This window comes from Elgaria multicarinata, chromosome 5 (genome assembly GCF_023053635.1).
Source record: "Elgaria multicarinata webbii isolate HBS135686 ecotype San Diego chromosome 5, rElgMul1.1.pri, whole genome shotgun sequence".
NCBI lineage: Eukaryota > Metazoa > Chordata > Lepidosauria > Squamata > Anguidae > Elgaria > Elgaria multicarinata.
The window spans coordinates 65,951,935-65,970,775 of record NC_086175.1 but is presented as its reverse complement, the minus strand read 5'-3'; the positions used below and the strand labels follow the sequence as shown (position 1 = coordinate 65,970,775).

At 41.0% G+C, this 18,841-nt stretch overlaps 1 protein-coding gene across 1 annotated transcript in view; it reads right to left on the bottom strand.

The window, feature by feature from the left end:
- Nucleotides 1–1,128: 1,128 nt before the first annotated feature.
- The window catches only part of TSPAN7 (tetraspanin 7), a 99,787-nt gene continuing 82,074 nt past the window's right edge, over nt 1,129–18,841 (bottom strand). The window contains exons 4-8 of the mRNA XM_063126520.1: nt 18,533–18,628; nt 16,900–17,055; nt 10,121–10,204; nt 4,413–4,485; nt 1,129–2,170 (exon numbers count right to left, since the gene is read on the bottom strand). Of these exons, the coding sequence (XP_062982590.1) occupies nt 4,417–4,485; nt 10,121–10,204; nt 16,900–17,055; nt 18,533–18,628 (405 nt within the window). The 3' untranslated portion in view covers nt 1,129–2,170; nt 4,413–4,416. The remainder of the gene's footprint in view (nt 2,171–4,412; nt 4,486–10,120; nt 10,205–16,899; nt 17,056–18,532; nt 18,629–18,841) is intronic.

Genomic DNA, 18,841 nt, shown 5'->3' with positions numbered 1-18,841 from the left:
TATATGAGAAATAGAGAGCAATGATGCCATCTGTACACAGTATAGATCAAACCTGGAGTCGTGACATCTTCAGGCACGTGAATTGACTTAGTACTGAGTTTAAGGTTTCCTCTGGAATTGCAATATTTTGTTCAATCACTTTTATGGGAAAGTTAGGCCCATAAAAGTTGGGTTTTTTAAAAAAGTTGTTGCTGCGTGTTTTATCATGCCTGATCTGTGATAACTTTTGCACCATTGCAGGGGGTGGGAAAGCTACTTACTGCACCTGTGCTGAAAATTTTCATGTGTACAGGTAGTATACAGGTTTATTACTTCTAGTTGATGGTGGCTTGTGGGGAGAGGAATTAGTAATGAATAGCCTCTTAATTGCCCTTCGAATATTATCTCTGAATTGTCCCAGTGACAGTTTCTGTTCCTGTGGGAAGGGGAGGCTTAATTACAGATTTCTTCTCACTAATATTTTTTTGTTATGATCTGGCAGGCTAATTTTGTCACCCTCTGTAATGCAGGAAAGCAAGAAGAGGGGCATCAGTGAAGACTCACTCCAGTTTTTTTGTGCTTTGCAAGGAGAAGTGCATTAAAGGCATCTACTGAACAAGGGCCATAAGTCAGAGGTAGAGCACATGTTTTGCATGCACGATGAGGTCCTACTTCAATCCATGGTGCCTCTAGTTGAGGGATGGGCAACTTGTGGCTCTCCAGATGTTTTGGCCTACAGCTCCCATCATGCCTCACCACAGGCTAGGGATAATTGGAATTGTAGGCCAAAAGATCCGGATGGCCACACAGTGCCCAGCCCTGCTCTACTCTAGTTAAAAGAACATCAGATAATAAGGTTGGGGAAGACTTCCTTGCCTACACCCCCAGATAGCTGATGCCAATTAGAGACAGTATTGGGCCAGATGGACTAAAGGTTGGATTCAGAATAAAGCAACTTCATTTGTTCATACGAACACTTCCAAGCCCTGAAACTTAAGCCCTGTTCAGATGATGCTCCATCAGGATCAGAAACAGCACTATGGAATCAGAGATGTTTGAAAGATACAGGCTTTTATAACACCGCCACAGAAAAAAGAAGACTGTGTTAGTGATGGAATCGAAAAATAAAGCAGCCAGTAGAAATCTGTAATGGTTCCATTTATTAATATGTATATCACAAATACTCACAATATCAATGCATTCTTCTTGGCATGCTAGACAGAGGCCTTATTAAAAAATTCCTATTTTTTTTAAAAAGGTCTTAAACTTTTGCTCCCCACCCCCCAAAAATATTCCACACATTCTTTTTTTTTCTTTTTTTAAAAGTTTGATTGATTTGACAATGTATTTGGTGCCAACTTCAATGCAAAAGGAGAGGAAAATGGAGGGAGGGGAAGAAGAAAGTTGCATTACAGCACAATTTGATTAATCCATAATTATCTATTAAAAAGGAAGCAAAATTACTGGCTTCACAGTAAGCAAACAACACAGCTTAGTAACAGTATTACACAGGTTCAGATTCAGAGGCAAAATGCACTAGACAAAGGCCTATTGGCAAACGCACTAGGCATACAACATTGGTTAAGAATCAAAGATGCAGCGGAACAGCAAAAAAACCATTTCCCTTGAGCAGATTTTGGACTTCTTTTTTTTCAAGTATTTCCACATTTATGTAACTGATTTCTTCTTGTTTGGGGCTGTTGTAGGGAGTGGGGAGTAGGTTCAAAAAACCTTAGTAAAGCAGTAAACAAAACCAAGAAATTAAAAATCGGATAAACCAAAATAAGGTATATTTTTGTATACAGGTTTAATATGGATGTGTGCGACATTTATTAACCATGGTGAAAGGCTAGTTATGCCCTCCAGTCACTACATGCAGAGCCCAGTCATTGCTGTTAATGAATTACCTCTGTTAACTTTACAATGCAACTACAGTCTGATCAAGAACATACATATAGTGCCATCATATGCAGAGCCTTCAGGATGGAGTGTACAGTACTGGATGCTGAATGGTTCAGGCTACTTTTGTGGCACAACAGTACTTCACGGAATGGTACACTACGCATGGTACAGAGTTTAGAAGGTGGTGGTTTTATGTGTGTATGTGTGTGTACATGTAGTTGTGTATGTGTGCTCTAACATTCTTTAGAAGTCTTCCAAGAATTATCCAGTTCCTGATTGAAAACAGGTGCTGTATTTCATATTCCTGTAAAAGTAAAGAAAGGGGAAGGGGAGAACAATGCATTATTTTAGTTGCTAGCAGTCATAAGAATTATCTTTTTATAATAAAGATTCTGTTGGTTGGATCCAATAGAGGAGGACCCCTGTTAAAGGAGAAAAGGAACCTTTGAATCCAACCAACCCTATAGGAGGGAAATATAGAGCCTGTTCTTACAACACGCTAAGCCATAGTTAAGCCGCTAACCCTTTTGCAGCAAATGGTTAGTGACCATGTTTAAAACATGATTATGTAGCCACCATGTTTAGGAATGGTTCACATGGCACGTTAAGCCATAACAGGGTCCTTAACAACTAGGAGCATAGTATCTAGCTTCATTATAACCAGTAGAGTTTAGACCTAAGGAACACATGAACAGGAGCTTCAACATTCATTTTTCTGTCACACACACATCCCCACTGTGGACATGTAACAAATTAATCAGGACATCTCTGCTCATGAAGAAGCTACATGAATGCACTGGACCCCTATGCAACTGTGGACCAGGCAACCGATGTCCAAGAGCATCCTAACGCTGTAAACCTGGAGCATGGCAGGGCAAACCCTTACAGCTGGATCATCAGCCCTACTGTACTTGTGCGGATTATGTTTCAGCATGTTACCCCAGTGGCGTAGTGTGGGTTGCCAGCACCCGGGGCAAGGCAAGTATTGCGCCCCTAATCCGTGGACGTTTAGCACTCCCTGAGTCCCTTCCACCAGTCCAGTACTGAACCCCTTACCCCCACCCACCCACCCACCCAAGCACATGTATTATATTTTAAGAAAATACTGATCTATTTAAAGTAAAATTAATTTAATACTAGTATACCGGTACTTACATTTATTTAAAATCGTCTGGTTTTAATATGTGCAAATTTTTCAATAACAGTATTGAAATCTACATTGAAATCTCTCTCAGTTGACAGTATTGCTAGGTTACTCAGTCTTTCTTGGGTCATTGTAGATCTCTGATACGTTTTGATTAATTTAAGTTTTGAGAAACTTCTTTCTCAACTGGCAGTTGAAACAGAGAAAGATTCTTAATGTCACAACAAAGTTTGTCAAACTCTCTTGCAGCTTCCTCTTGTACACCCACCAAAACAAATCTAAAGCTGTCCAGTTAGCAATCTGCTCATCAGGATTGACTTCCTTATACAAGACAATGTGGCGCTGAAGGCGATTTATTTAGCCGATCATAGCTCCTGCTCTACCTTCCCCCTCTTCATGCATTGTGCACCTGATTTTTTTTTATTTAGGATCATGGCTGATATGATGACCTTGACATGATAACCGATCACCTTGCAGGCTGCATTTCCACCCAAACGGGCCTCTCTAGCACACGCGTCGCTGCTCTGTCCTCCTTCTGGATGGCTTAGAAGGTAGCCAGAGCGGCAACGCGAATGCTAGACAGGCCCGTATGGGAGGAAATGCAGCCTGCAAGGCCTTCCTGACCTGTGCGCAACAAGAAAAATGCTGTAAAATGTTATGTGGCAACATTTATTTGCCCCGTCTAAACAGTTGGATCTACACATATTTTAATTTTTTTAAATTTATTATTACTACTTTCTTTCTTTTTTTAAATTTTTTTTTTGCGCCCCTAAGAATTTTGCGCCCAGGGCAACCGCCTTTGAGGGGGCCCCCACGCCACTGTGTTACCCATATCCAGTCCATCTCTGATTTCAGGGACTGGTTTAGGACCTCCACAGTCTCTCTGGACTTAAAATGGAAATGAGACATCAACATATGGATGACAGCCAACTCCAACTCTCAGGACAATTATCCCTTGCAGTTTACAGAGAGCTTGGTTGCTTTGCTACCTTGCTTTCACCAAATTAATCAACCAATTTAAATAAATCACGGAATGTCAACACAAATGGTATTTTAAGAGGCTACTTTTGCTTGACTATGTAAAACAAAAAATGATTTTGAAAATCTTATTAAATGTATTGTCTGAATGAAGAAATGTACTTAGTGTTTTTGTTTTTTTGTTTTTAAATAATGCCACTCAGCACAGAACAACTTTTCACAAAGGGATCCCTCTGACTTGCGCCTCCATTTTTATCAGAGATTAGTGTTTCAGTCCTGCTACAAATATCATGGACTGAATTCAAGCAGCTGACTATTAAACCTGTAATGTCTTTCATACAAGCAGGGAGGCAAGGCATTTGAATTAGTTTGTGAAGAGCATTCTGCACACAGCAATATACAGACCCACCTTGTTACACCATCTCATACTGATTGGCAGTAATAAATCGGGACAGACAGCATGCCAAAAGCATTCCAATCAACTGAAACAGAGAAAGAGAAAATATCATGCATGTAGTCAAGTATCATTATAAAATCCACTGACTCTACAGTGGAGAGGCTTTCTGATTTTTTTTTTTAAAAAAAACACCCTTGAAATATCTAAAAACACAAATATTATAGTTTGAAGTCTATGGCCATAACAAGAGCGCAGAATTAATGCAACTGAGAAAGAGCAGCTGTAATTGTTCCTGTGATCTCTCTCTCTCTCTTTTTTTTTTCCTTAAGGCAACCCCATGTGCATTGAATATGCTTTAGGTAATCCAAGTCTTCCTTCCTTGCTTTGTGTGAACTTATGCAATCAACAAAACAGAACTTATGCATTCAGCCAAAATGGCTATTGATCCTCATGATCATTTTACAGGATGAAAAAAGGCTGCAGATACAGTGGGTGTTTTTTTAGCTCTACATGTTACAGACATCTTGGGACATGACTTAGGTCAGTTAAATGTTGGTTATCTGCCAACATGCAAGTAATCCACAAAAACTCCACTGTGACATGGGTCATTGTATTCCAGTTGTGCCTCAATGCACAACCAAGGCCACAGCCTCCATACCAGTATGGTCTATGGAGCGATCCCTGTGCTAACAGCTGCACCGTGAACTCCAGGTTTCCTGACCTTGCACAGTACCTGGCTTTAGCGATAGCAACCTGCTCGGAGGATGCTTCTACGTCCTGCTGCGTCAGTGTGGCAAAAGCAGATAATCGCATACAGAGCAATTTCAGATGTTTCAAGTCAAGTGTGACCAACTGGAAGCAGCTTATGAAACTTTGTAGTGTTTTTTTAAAAAAGGATTTTGCATAGGGAGGTTGTGCAGGTTGTAAGTGTGAATACAGCCTGCACAACTTTCATATGCAAGATCCTTTGCCGGACATTACAAACAAGTGCCACTGGCAGAAGAGACCGGCGACAATTGTTTAAAACAGCCAAAGCTGTTCACTGCCACTTATATGTTGCCGCTATTTCATTTCATTTCATTCAGTCCTTGGGGTATCCCATATTATGAGACCATGAAACTGACTTGGCACATTTCTGTATCATGACTATGGATTATAGTACAATGTAGAAGTGTTCAAGAAAATAGACCAAAACATCCTAGTAATGAAACCAGTGCTGTTTACACTAGACCTTACACTTTGCTGCCAGTTACTCTCCATCAGATTAATCCTCCAAAGTGGTTCAGTGCTGTGTTTCATCCTACCATCCACCTGTCCAATCTGGCACTTGAAGTTTGGAAGACTTCCAAACTTCAACTTTTGACTGCCACAAAATACTGCTTTTTGCAGTTCCCACTGTGAGCTGCATTCCTCTGGTCTAGCATATCCAAAAACGCTTACACTGCTCCTTTTGGGGATTCCTCAATCCACACTGTAAGTGGGCTGGCAGTACATCGGTTGCCTTCTTTCCAAATGCTATAAAACCACTTTCTGATCATTTTCTCATTGCTTTCTCCAAAATAGTTAAGTTTTCTGCACAATCAGGACATTGTTTTAAATGATCTCTATTAAAACATTAATCCTTCCAGCCCACATTTCACAAATGCAGATTTTACTAAGGATAGATATGAGGCAATACTAAAGTTAAATTCAGAAGCTCCTTTAGTTCAAAGCTGCTTCCAGACCAGACTTTTATCCTGCAATCAGCCTTTCTCATTCATGAAATTTTATGAGCAGTCCAAACGTCGTTGTTTGCCACTTGTAACTCTCTAATTTCCACCTCACGTCTTGTGTCTCTTTATTTTCTTTCCATAAAAATCTGTTAAGGAGGAAAAGATGCAATACTCTAGCTACAGAATGTATTTTGACTTGTAGCCATCTGTCTGGGAGCACCCCAAGTTGTTATGAATTCTGCACTATGACGTAACTAAGGCCATAGCTAGACCTAAGGTTTAACCCTGGATCATCCAGGGGTCAAACCTGTTCATCTAGGTGACACACAGAGGATCCAGTGCTCAGGCAGGGGCGAACCCTGGATGATCACAGGATAAACCTTAGGTCTAGCTGTGGCCTATAAAACAGGAGACATCAGCTGCGATGTGCAAAGTTAGATGGTAGATTTCCCCACCACCATGATTTGCTTTCCATTCTTGCCATAACTGTCTCCTATAGTTCCAAGTGAAACCTTTGGCTCTCCAGTTTATAGCACAGTCAGTGGCCACATGAAGATTTTCAGGCATTTAGGCAAGGAGATAGTTTTAGGAACCTGCTATGCTTCAACATATACATATTTAGCTGTTTTCTTCTCTTTAGCAAAAGAGTAAGGCTGAAGAGACTCTGCAACCTATTATATCAGGATGCATACATAATAAATCACCTTAGGAATTATTAAATCAGTTCAAAAAGTAGCAAAATTGCACTGAGAAACCGTCATGTTCTGCAGCTTTTAACACTCAAAAGGGTGCTGAAGGTTTCTTAGACTTCCTTATAGGATATTACTTTATGTCATTCTCATTTTCCAAGAGCTCCACTGACTGTATAACAGATCCTGAGCTACATTCCCAAAGTGCTTTTTTAAAGGATCATTCAAGCTTTTACAACAATTAAAAGTATTTAGATTGGACCCTCAGATTTAAGCACCACTGTCTATTATTTCTTAATATTTGTGGCTTCTCTTGATCTCCTCTGAGTTTTTTAATGCCTTCACTGGCTTAGGCAATCCTCTTTTCGTAACACTACCATGTGCAGTGCAATCCTGTAGTTTCTGGCATAACCTCACAGTGATCATAGGGCAGACTGGAAATCCCTCAGAGGCAGAGCTCCAGTCTCGAAGGGCGAGATCTGATGTTGGATCCCCCCACCCTCCCTGCCCCTACAGAAAGATCTGCTCCTCTCGCCTTGAGTGCCAACAAGGTGCTTTGGATGCTGAAACCCTGGTTCAAATCCCTGCTTAGGAACAAAGCTCACTGGGTAACCCTAAGCTAGTTAGTGCCTCTCTTACCTTAATATATCTCACATGAAAATAAGCGACATCAGAATTGTAAAGCAATTTTTAACTACAACAAACACTGGAAAAATAATTACAGAAATACTTCTCAGTCTCATTTAGCCAGTAAGGGGTATGTTTCAGAGCAGCCTTCCCCAACCTGGTACCCCTAGATAAGTTGCACGACAACTCACATCAGCCCCAGCCAACCATGCTGATGGGAGTTGTAATACAAAACAGCTGGAGTGCCCCAGGTTGAGGAAGGCTGTTTTAGAGTATTTCTAGAAAGGCAAGTCTTTCTTTGATGGATGATTATGTGTGCGTGAAAATTAATATTTTTAAGAAGATTCTCACGCCAGAAACTATACCTGCCTGCATTCAAGATAGCTGAGGCCGAGGCCAAGCTTCCAGTCCACAGCACAAGCTGTAATACCAGATCTAAACAGTCATTTCTGTTGTTGAGCTGTGCCTCACACAGTCAATGTACAAATACTTAAATTTACTCTGACAGTTAAATTGCCAATAAAAAACAACAAAATACAAAACAATAAAAAGGTGCCTGCAAAATATGCCAGACTTCCACTGTAAGAAAATGAATGGGTATTGTATATTGTAAAATTGATTTCCAATACATTTACAAATAAGTGCCAAAGCTCTGCATTCCCCAATAAAACCAGACCAACATTGCTGTAAACTGTACTATAATTTGTTCCTGTTTAATGAGTAACCAGCAATTTTATCTTTCAAGAGTCACATTAGCAGCCTTTTAAACCACTAGCTAAAATCTGGGATCCCATGCATTCCTCTTTTGCAAAAGTACAAGGACAATTCTGGAATAGGAAAATGTCCATCTACTCGACTTTTCTGAAACCCAGGTGGCCTTTGACAATTTAGATTTCGCTCCATGCAGTGTGGTTTAGCCCTCCATTTCGATGAAGAATGTTTGCTAATCTGTACTTAATTCAGATAACAGGGTTGACACCTGATTAGAAACACAACAAAAATCTCTCAAATGGTTTTACAAGAAAGCCTGTGAATTTAAAGGTGCAGATTCTCTCAGGCCTGAGGCAGCTTTTCTGAACACTGGGCTTAAACGATCTCTGCCACAGGAATAGGATGCTTTCATGTGTGTACATCCACTTCTTTTCCATTTCAGAAGGCTTGTATTTTCCACAAGCTGAACATTTTCTAAGTAATTATGCAAAGAGCGGCAGAAAACACTCTACTGTGGAGGAGCAAAAAACAGAGATGGTTTCTTTAATGGCAGATTAACTGCCTCTAAAGTTAAAGGCGTAATGCTGTTTGATGTGTCCCTGTGTTATTGATTACTATGAAAATGCGGTTGTTCTTATTTGGAGCAAAGAAATGGATTAAGCAAGGAAAGGGTGCCCCTGTTTCCCCTTATATCCACAGTATTATACATAGTTACATTTTACTGTCACATATGGAGAAAGGGCCAGGGGTGAGGGAGAGAATTTCTTCCTATATGCACAATACCATAAAAATCTGTGTTGTCTCAGGTGTTTTTTTGTTTTTTAAAAAAAATGCTTGTGTAATGTATGATTGTAAATTCTTTTTCTGGAGGAACATAGATCATGCTTTCACAAAAGCTGGATAGACAACACACTGCTATGGCCAACAAACTTTTGCCAGGGTATTAGAATGATTATGTCTCAGGGATGCAGCAAAGTCATCTCTGCAGGGCATGATCCAAGACCATGGGATGCAGCCATGTTGCTGAAGCTAAGCAGGTCAGGCTATGGTCAGTGTTTGGATGAGAGACCACCTGGAAGTCCCACGTACCCTGCCTTGATTTCCATGATGAAAGAAAGGTGGGATGCAAATATTATAAATAAATATTCATTTTCTGCAACCTATCATGCAAGACCAGTCTTGCCCAGAAACACCAACAATTCTTTTGCAGAAGATGTATCTTTGCTTCCCTTTTGTGAACTGTCAAGGACCAGGACAAGAATAAAATAAGAACTACCCCGTTGAAACAACAACACCCCCAAAAAAGTCCATCTAGTGAAGCATCATAGCAACAAGCTGAAGTTAATCCCTCTCTCTTTACAGCTAGAGAAAATAAATTAATAAGGAGAGAGGAAAGACCTCATTCACAAATTCTAAAAAAGAGAGAGCATAATTAGCATATTGTACTGTCCTTAATGTTTAGATGCAGCATTTACATGAAACATGTTTTTTATTTATAACACTTTGTAATATTTTGGGTCTCACTGAAAATTACAATAATTTAACCATTGATGGCCCTAAGTATGAACCCTCAAATGGGACAAAGCAGGCATATGCTTTCGTTTTAAAGATGGTGGCTCTTGGAATTGGAGATTTCCTTTAAGCAAAAGACAGCTTAGGGCTGTGAAAAACCTATGCAAACCATGGATCAACTATTTGGCATGTGAGTTGTTTACGCTCCATTTAAGCAAGTACTTTATTAGGTTAACCTTTATTTGACCCAATGGAAGAGTACTCTTTTTTTTCCTTGAGGCAGTCATTAGTTGGGCTGTAACTGATATTCCCAAGGAGAAACTCCATTTAAGTTGGAAAAAGAAAAATCAATGAACAGATGACCTAAGAACTAATGAGCAGTCTGAGGTCTGTCCCTTAACCTAATCCTTCCCCGAAGCTGAAGAAATAAGCAAACACACCTTGCCTTCAAAGCACTAAAACTGTATACCTGTGAGAATGCAATTCCAAACGCCACTCCAGCTATGATCCCCATATTTGTCTCCATAAAACTGGTCACCAGATCATAACAGCCCTGAAAAAACAAAGGCAGATCATTACTCTCTGAAGAGACATCCACTTGCTCCAATTTTAAAGGATTAGGACAGTTAGACATTAATTTCAACACCACAAAGAATATTAATGAACAAGAGATTGAAACAGGGATGAGTGAATTTGATATTGTTTATATCTTGATAAAACATTACACTTTGGGGTATGGCTAAAATGACGTAATTTTATTCAAAGCAACATTTTAACATTAAAATGTAAACGTTGAGAAAGCAGAAAGAATTGGAGTCTAGAAAAGACGTATAAGTATGTCTAAATAAAAATATGTTATGTTGTAGAAGAAATACACAGGACGCAAACACACACACAAATCCATAGTAGATTATTTAGAATATGGTATATAATCATGTCTCCGGTTTAAGCTAAGAAGTTCAGGAACAGTATTTTTAATGAATGGTCACCAGTTCTTAAGGGGGGGGTATAGTATTTGTTTGACACAAGTCTTTGTCTTGTGTAGTTGAATGCAGCCATCTATGCTTCACACGACTGCCAACTCAAGAAAAAATGCATCTGACTCAAGACTGAGGTCGGATGCAATTTTTGATTTTGATTTCAGGATCTTGACGAAGACCTTATCACCCTTTACCACAGTAATCAAGTTTTGTGCTTTAAATAACACTTTTCATCCATAGCTAAGTGAAACTTTAGTTTGTGTTCTTTTGTTTTCTATGCCTGACTCCGCACCTAATTCAGTGGGGGGTTTAAAAAATATATATAGCATGATTATTTAAGTATCTTATGTCTCGCCTCCATGGTTCTAGGGAACCATGTGCCTTGTGCCTCATCTAAAAATATTGCCAATGGTTATGCTGCTGGATGGTTATAGTAACCGACGGGTGATCTGATGGCCACGTGGCTCAAGGAGCAAAGGAGCGTAGCTGCCACCATTTTGTGTGTCACCTCACAAGCACATTGTCTCAAAAAGCTACATTCTCTTTGGGAAGGTGAGCTAGTAAGCATCTAGAAAACTAGGACAAAGTGTTTCCTGCTGAATCCCTCTCTTGAAATGGATGAGGAAGTATCCACAAAACCTGTACCCTGGAGTGGGACCTCCTGAAAATGTGTTCACTTTGAGGTGGTTATGTGGCTTAGTCTTCTTTGTAATATAATCAAGCAATAGTGAATCACCTACAAATTGGCTATGATGAACCCTGAGATTTCAATGTCCTTTACAAGGATTAATTTAACTCTATCTAAAGCCTAAACCAGACCCAGCCTATTTTTAATCAGAAACAAGACAATCATCTCTTTTTTTTAAATCTAGAATCTCCATTCCAGGATTGCTGTACTCTTTTGTGGGTCTTTGTAATGAGTGAGCCTGCTCCTCATAGTTTTCCTGGCACGTCCTTTGTGGGTTTTACTCTGCCTAACTAAGTTTTTGAGCTCCTGGCTGAATGGCTGTTATTGCATTTCTGAACCTCCCCAGATGAAGTGATTCCATTGGTGGGACAAACTCAAGCAGACTTATCCTGGATTCCAGTTTGAGTGCTCCTTTTCTGCAGTCCCACTTCCTGGAATCTCACCTGTCATTTTGTAATGCTTTATAAATAAAACTAAATTCCTGGGAAAGCTCTGATCTCATCTCTTTGCTCCCACGAGTACCTTACAAGGGCACTCTGCCACCTTCAGTTAACAATCTGACGTTACTCATGTTGTGCTCCTTTGTATCCAGAAAATATGCTAATTTCCGGGCGAGTTCTACTGGAAAGACAACAGCCTTGTCCTCCAGCAGAGCAGAGCAAGGACTGCAGTGGGAAATAGTTCCCCTAGCAGATTTTTAAAAAATCATCCCCCCCTCCCACGTTATTCATGTCCTGGAAGGGCTTGTTCCCGAATATGGAGAAGCAGTTTGTCTCCCTCCCTCTCTGTTTTGTTTTTGGGGTTGTTTTTTTGTTTTTAAGAAGAGGTAAGTTAAAGGCAAAGAATGATTAAGTACTGGTTAAGATAGGGTGACCATATGAAAAGGAGGACAGGACTCCTGTATCTTTAACAGTTGCATAGAAAAGGGAATTTCAGCAGGTGGCATTTGTATATATGGAGAACCTGGTGAAATTCCCTCTTCATCACAACAGTTAGAGGTGCAGGAGCTATACTAGAGTGACCAGATTTAAAAGAGGGCAGGGCACCTGCAGCTTTAACTGTTGTGATGAAGAGGGAATTTCACCAGGCTCTCCATATATACAAATGACACCTGCAGAAATTCCCTTTTCAATACAACTGTTAAAGATACAGGAGCCCTGTCCTCCTTTTCATATGGTCAGCCTAGTTAAGAATCTTATACCAAACCACAACTCTAGCTGACTTGTGCTAGAATTCCACCAGATCATACCTTGGGGTCTGAATTTCACCTGGCAACTTAACAAGATGCCCTGGCTTGAGGTCTCACTAACTTTAATAGGACTGTGTGGTTGAAGTAGTATAAGGTATATGATGGTTGTAAACAAAATTAAGCCAACACCGATGCTATTATAATCACTATCAACCTCTTTGCCACTTGGAGAACATTTTTGAAACTCATAATCATAATTCAGTATTACTTGTAGTCTATTCCAACATGTCTGTTTAATTACTTTAGCTGCACTGTAGATTCTCACAGTGGTTGCAAAATTATCAACAAAATTACCTGACAAAATATGTCTCTTCTAAGAACATGTTTTAATTAATGTACTTACACCTTTTTTCACACTATACAACTATTCCCTTATTAATACTTTAGAGAGAGAGAAAGAACACATCAGCAAGACATTCTAAAGGTGAGACTCTTTGTATTGATGCCAGTTAAATTTCTTGGCACTGTTCTGTAATATTATGTCTAAATCTTCCAAATGAGATGACAGACAGCAAAATCTGTGCGGGTAATTCATTAACCACAGCTATCCATCTTATGTCTGTCAAGAAATATTTTTGTAAGCCGCCTTGAGAGCCTTTTTGGCTGAAGGGCGGGATAAAAATGCTTAAATAAATAAATAAGTATCTGCACTGAATCCAGCTTTATCCCTGAGAGAGATCAGCCTTGCCTCTACTGGATCAGAGCTCTCTTGTGGTCTTTAGTCTCACTTTGGGAGCTGGGACAGGTCAAGTACTGGCAAAGACAACCTGAGGCTTTTGCCTGGTAAGTAATCAAACACTGTGGAACCTGACAGGAATTAGGGGAGGGAAAAGAGAGATCAAAGAGACCCTCCAGCTGACTTACTCTGAGAATGCTTTAACTAAATGTTATGCAACTAGTAACCTTTAAGACAGACTTCCCCAGCCTGGTGCCTTCCAGATGTTTTGGACTACAACTTCCAGCACTTCTGACCTTGCAGACTGTGGTGATGGGAGTTGGTACAAAACATCTGGACGGCACTATAGGCTGCCATAGGACAAATCTGTCTATGGATGACAGCCATTCCTACTATGACAGTAGCAGTAGCTGTGCTGGCTCATGCTAGTACCACTTTTTAGCATTATCACTTCTTCAAACTTGTGCCTGGGTTACTTACCTACTACAAGAGGTCACCTTAAACCAAAGAGCAGTTTCACAATATTGAAAAGGTAGATAAAATGACAAGTAACACTGGATACAATGCAATCAACATTAATGCTCTGATATGAGGGTTAGGCAGACTTTAGAATATTTTTTGCCTCTCCTGCAAATCGTAGGAAGGACTAATAACAGAAAAAAGTTCTCTTCCTGGATGAAAGGAAGATATTGTTTTTTGTATGTTGCATAAACCATGAGTCATATAAAATAGGGCTGTGCACGGACCCCCCGATCCGCTTCTCTTCCAGATCCGCAACTTCCGGATCGGGTCCGCTCCGCCTATTATCCGCTCCGGTTCGCTGCGAAGCTCCGGATCCGGATCGGAGCTCCACTTTCCCCCCCCATAGGCTTGCATTGAAATCCAAAAAAGCCTACAACTTTTTTTCTGTTAACGTTAGAAACCTCAAACTCGGCACCATGATAGCTTATCCGTGTATACACATGCATGCCAAGCCTCAAGCCAATCCAAGCCTCCTCTGATTTTTGGGGAATTTTTGAAAATCGGACACCCCATTTTCAGACATGGACTTTTCTCTGATATTTTGACAGATAAAAATTTGGAAGTAGGCACATCCACATTCATGGCAAGTTTCAAGCAAATTCCATCATCCCCTGATTTTGGGGGGGGCTTTAACCTCTAATGCAGCACCCCTAACCCCAATTCACACCCCTTCCGATATCTCCGTCAATTTTCATGTTAGAAACCTCAAGTTAGGCACCATGACACCTCATGCACGTATACACATGCATGCCAAGCCTCAAGCCAATCCAAGCCTCCCCTGATTTTGGGGGAATTTTTGAAAATCGGACACCCCAGTATCTCAGGGATTTAAAGCTGCAGACAGCTCAATGGGGCCATTTCAAAGGAAATCCCAACATGCCATGAATTGGGGAGTAGATAACCCTAAATATGAATCTTCTTCCACACTTGAAAAATTGATTTGGAACTTCAAAAAGTCTAAGTGAGCGCAGGAAGGACTTGTCCCCTGAGACAAAGCAAGACACACACAAACCATCCCTGCGAGGCGGTCACAGAGGAGGAGGACAGGCAGGCCGAGAGCCAGGCAGAGATATGCCATAGATCTAGTATGGGGGAGTCAGTCCCGGCAGATGCCCCACCACAGCAGCACCCCGGGGGGAAGGCAGGCAGGCAGCAGACATTTCTGGGGGCACAAGGAAGTGAGCCAAGGATTGTTTCAAAGCCAGCAATGCAAACCATCCCTGTGAGGCGGGAGCAGCACAGAGAGATGCCTTTTCTTTTGCATCCCATAACTAGGAGGCTAGGAGGATAAGAGTAAAGCTTTGTGATCCTTGCTTCAGAGTTGATTGACTGCACTGTGATCACAGCCATTATTAAACAACAACAACAACAACAACAATAGTAACGTTAATAACAGCAGTACTAATTAATATTAATAGCAATAATAACAACAACAACAACAATAAGGAGTTGAACCGCAATGAAAGCCTGCCTGACTTCACTGAAGAGGAAAAGCCAGGAGAGCTTGGGCTATGGGGTGTAAATATAAAATGGAATAAATACATAAATAAACAAAGGAGGGGTGGAATTAAAAGCAGCAGTGTTGCTGAATAAACAACAAGAATATTTTTTTAAAAAAAGGCTTTGTTTGTCTTTTACCAGTAAGAGGAAAGTGGATGTGCCCAGGGGGAGGGGAATATGCCAATTTTTGACTGGCCCTAAGTAAGTACCAGTGTTTAAGAAGCTACCTGTCACTTCAACTCATGACAGGCATTAGTCTCCACTGGTTACTCTTTGGAGGGCTCTGATGATCCTCCAAGGAGTGCACTGGGCACGTCCACATGCCCTAGGGGACCTCATCCCCTTGCACCACATCTATTCAGTTGTTCACCAAGGTTAGGGTGGGTAGCAGTGCTGTGTTTCCTCTCTGTTATTTATTTGCTTAGTATATGATTTCAGGTTGTGTTTGTGCATTTGGTGGGGCTACTGTTTTAAGTTTCCCAGTATCCCAAGTTACTAAGTATCCCGTTTTGCCTATCCCCTCCTCCCAACTTTGGGATTGGAGGATGCTTCATCAGGTGATCATGACTGGGAGTTGAATCTGCCTCTCAGCACTTCAAAAAGGTACCTCTCCCGCTTTTTTTACCCTATTTTTTTGAAAATTATAGCAAGCAAACCGCACCATGCAGAGTGCTGAGAGTAGGCTCAAAATGACCCCCACCCACGACCCTCTAAGCACACCATGTATCATAAAGATAGCTTTAAAAACAAAACAGTTATCCCCTAATCTTTTCCGCAATGCAATCCTATGGGCGAAAAAATCCAAAATGGCGGGCGGATCGCTCCGTGAAAAGAGAAGCGCTCCGCCTATGGCTGCTTCTCTTCGCCATGCTTCTCCAGGCCCCCGGTTCGCTCCTCCTCTGGACAAGGTGGATCAGGCCAATTCGCTCCTGCTTCTCCGGTCCGAGAAGAAGCGGAGCACATCCCTAATATAAAAGCATGAAACCAAATTTTCTACACATTTATTCATCCAGTTTTGCTTTCACTTATACTCACTGAGATGCCATGGCTTTTCTTTTTTCTTTCTTTTTTTTGCAATCCCTTTTGGTTCGAGGGTCAATTTTTCTTGTGTTTTGTCTGCAGTGCTACGATTCAAGTAACATTATAGCAGGTGCAGTAAATATAGTCAAGCAAGCCTAGTGTATGTGTTAATCATCCCTATTTTCTCAATTCAGGCAGTTGGTTAGCATCCCAGCACATGATACGTCTTTCAGAAGACGAGTTGAAAAATGTAGCAGAGTGGGAAGCACAGATGAGGACAGACGTCATGACTGACATAAGTATCAAGGTTACCTGAAACGATGGCTGTATTCTTCAGCTTTGTCAGGCCTATCTCTATGGAGGAAGTTTTCTGTCTGAATGCGATCTATTGGGTATGGGAGGTTAGGCCAGAAATCACTGGTAGAGTCTATTAATGAAGGTGTATGAGAAACATCTCTTTTCTGCTGGTAACATCACCTCTAGAACATTGCCAAGCAGTAAGGTGAAATGTAAAATGGCTGCCCATTCTCTAGCTGTCATCGCTTCAGCACATTTCTCATCTTGTTATAGAGCAACCACAAGAATATATATAAGTACCCAAAGGGGCCCATACCTTCTGGTTTATTTTAGTAGGGGCAATGGTCGCGTTGCGCAGGTCCATAGGATTACAGTCAGTGGTGTTCATGCAACAGCTTATGGGGATGCCATGTTCATTAAAATAAGGGCTAGTGTGCCAGTTGGTGTAGTTCTGGACGCCACAGCATCTCAGCTAAAAAGAAAGAGAAAGGACCATAGGAGTAAAACAGTTACACAAACCAGGGAACATTTTGTGCACTTTACCTCAGAGAATGGTAAGGATCCAATGGTGTCTGGCTGCTAGCGCTATTTACGTTGCACTAGCAAAAACCAATGCTTGTGCAATGACAGTGCTTGTACAACATCAGTGGTGCAATCCATCAGGTTTCCTACGTTGTATAAGTGTTGCATACGTTTTTGCTTCCACTAGTGCAATCTAAATTGTGCTAGCAGCCAGACAAGGTTGGATCCTTCCGCAACCAAATAATTACCTCAAAAAGTGAGAAACAAACAACAACAACCCTTCTGTCCTCAAAACATCATCCTATTACCCAATTCTGAAAACATCACCCTATTATATGAATAGTATGTCCCACAGCAGCAAACAAAAGGAAAGGTCCTTGACTTGAGTTTTCAGTCTAGCATTCAAAGGAGGCAGAGGAGAAAACTGAGAAAGGAAAGGAATTTGAGTCTCCTGCATATGCAAGGCTTTGATGCGCAGCTTTCGCCTATAGCAAAAGTGGGTTTGGGACACATTCCTGGACCTTCTGCATGCAAAGCATGTGCTCTTCTGCAACTGAGCTACACTCCTAGGGAGCAGCAATGGTTATTTTTTTTAAAAAAACCCACTAAAAAACCCTACATCAAACTTCTGAGATTCTTGAACATAGGAAGGCTTAAAGTAGGGGTGGGGAACCTCAGGCCCAAGGTCTCAATCTGCCCTCTGGAGTTCTCCAAGTAGTCACACTCCTTTCCCCAGGTGGACCCCCCTTTCCAACAGCCCCAGCCCCTTTCCTCCGACCACTGGTCCTTTCATGACGTCTTGGCTTTTGAGTAGCTACTGGCAGTAAGAGGTTTAAGCTAAAATATGCCAGTATTTTGGATATTTTAGCCGTGCCCAACACTGGAATATAACCCCCGAGGGCATCTCTAAAATGGAATTTGGTCTTCCGGTTAAAAAGTTGTGTAGCCCTGGCTTAAACATTTGGAAAACACTTATCAATTAAGACATGGAATCACAGGTTGGGGGCATGTGCCCTAAAACAGATTAATAGCTAGTTAAATTATCAAATGTTGGGGGAAATGGTTACTCTTGAACACTAATGCTGAGAATCAATGGTCCTCAAATATCAAGTAATTATAAATGACTATTTAAAAGCACTACATTTCTACACAGCTTCCTACAGACACCTGATTATCCCAGCCCAAAATTAGCAGCAGCTTCCAGTAAAGATTACCATAGTGAAGTCCACATCCTACATATCTGAGATTTGTCAGTGCTAGGTAGAAATAACGAGGTAAATGGAATTAGGAAAAACAGCTACATAGGTAATTACGACTGATTTATTCTGTTGAATCCAAAGAAAACATTTAGAGCCACTGATATTTCTCACATTGCAATCAAAGAAGAGTATTGGCTTTGGTCTTAGGCTGAGCCATCCTGAACTTACACTCTCTTGTACATCATCCACTGCCTGGCTCTTCTCGTCGTTTCCATTGTAATTCTGAATGGCTTCAGTATATGTCCTAAGGAAAGTGTCCTTGATCTAAAGGGGAAATTTAGACAACATGGTAAGCTATCTTGGGCTGACACACAGAAAAGAATTCCAGTGCTTAAGTTCCCAGCCTGAATGAATCCCGCCCCCCATCCACCCCCACTGCTAACAACAGAAAAATGGTTTTAAGAGGAATGTATGGTTTTAGACAAGGAATGGGAGGAAAAGAAGAAAGTGTCTTACTTCTGCCATTCCTCCTCAAAT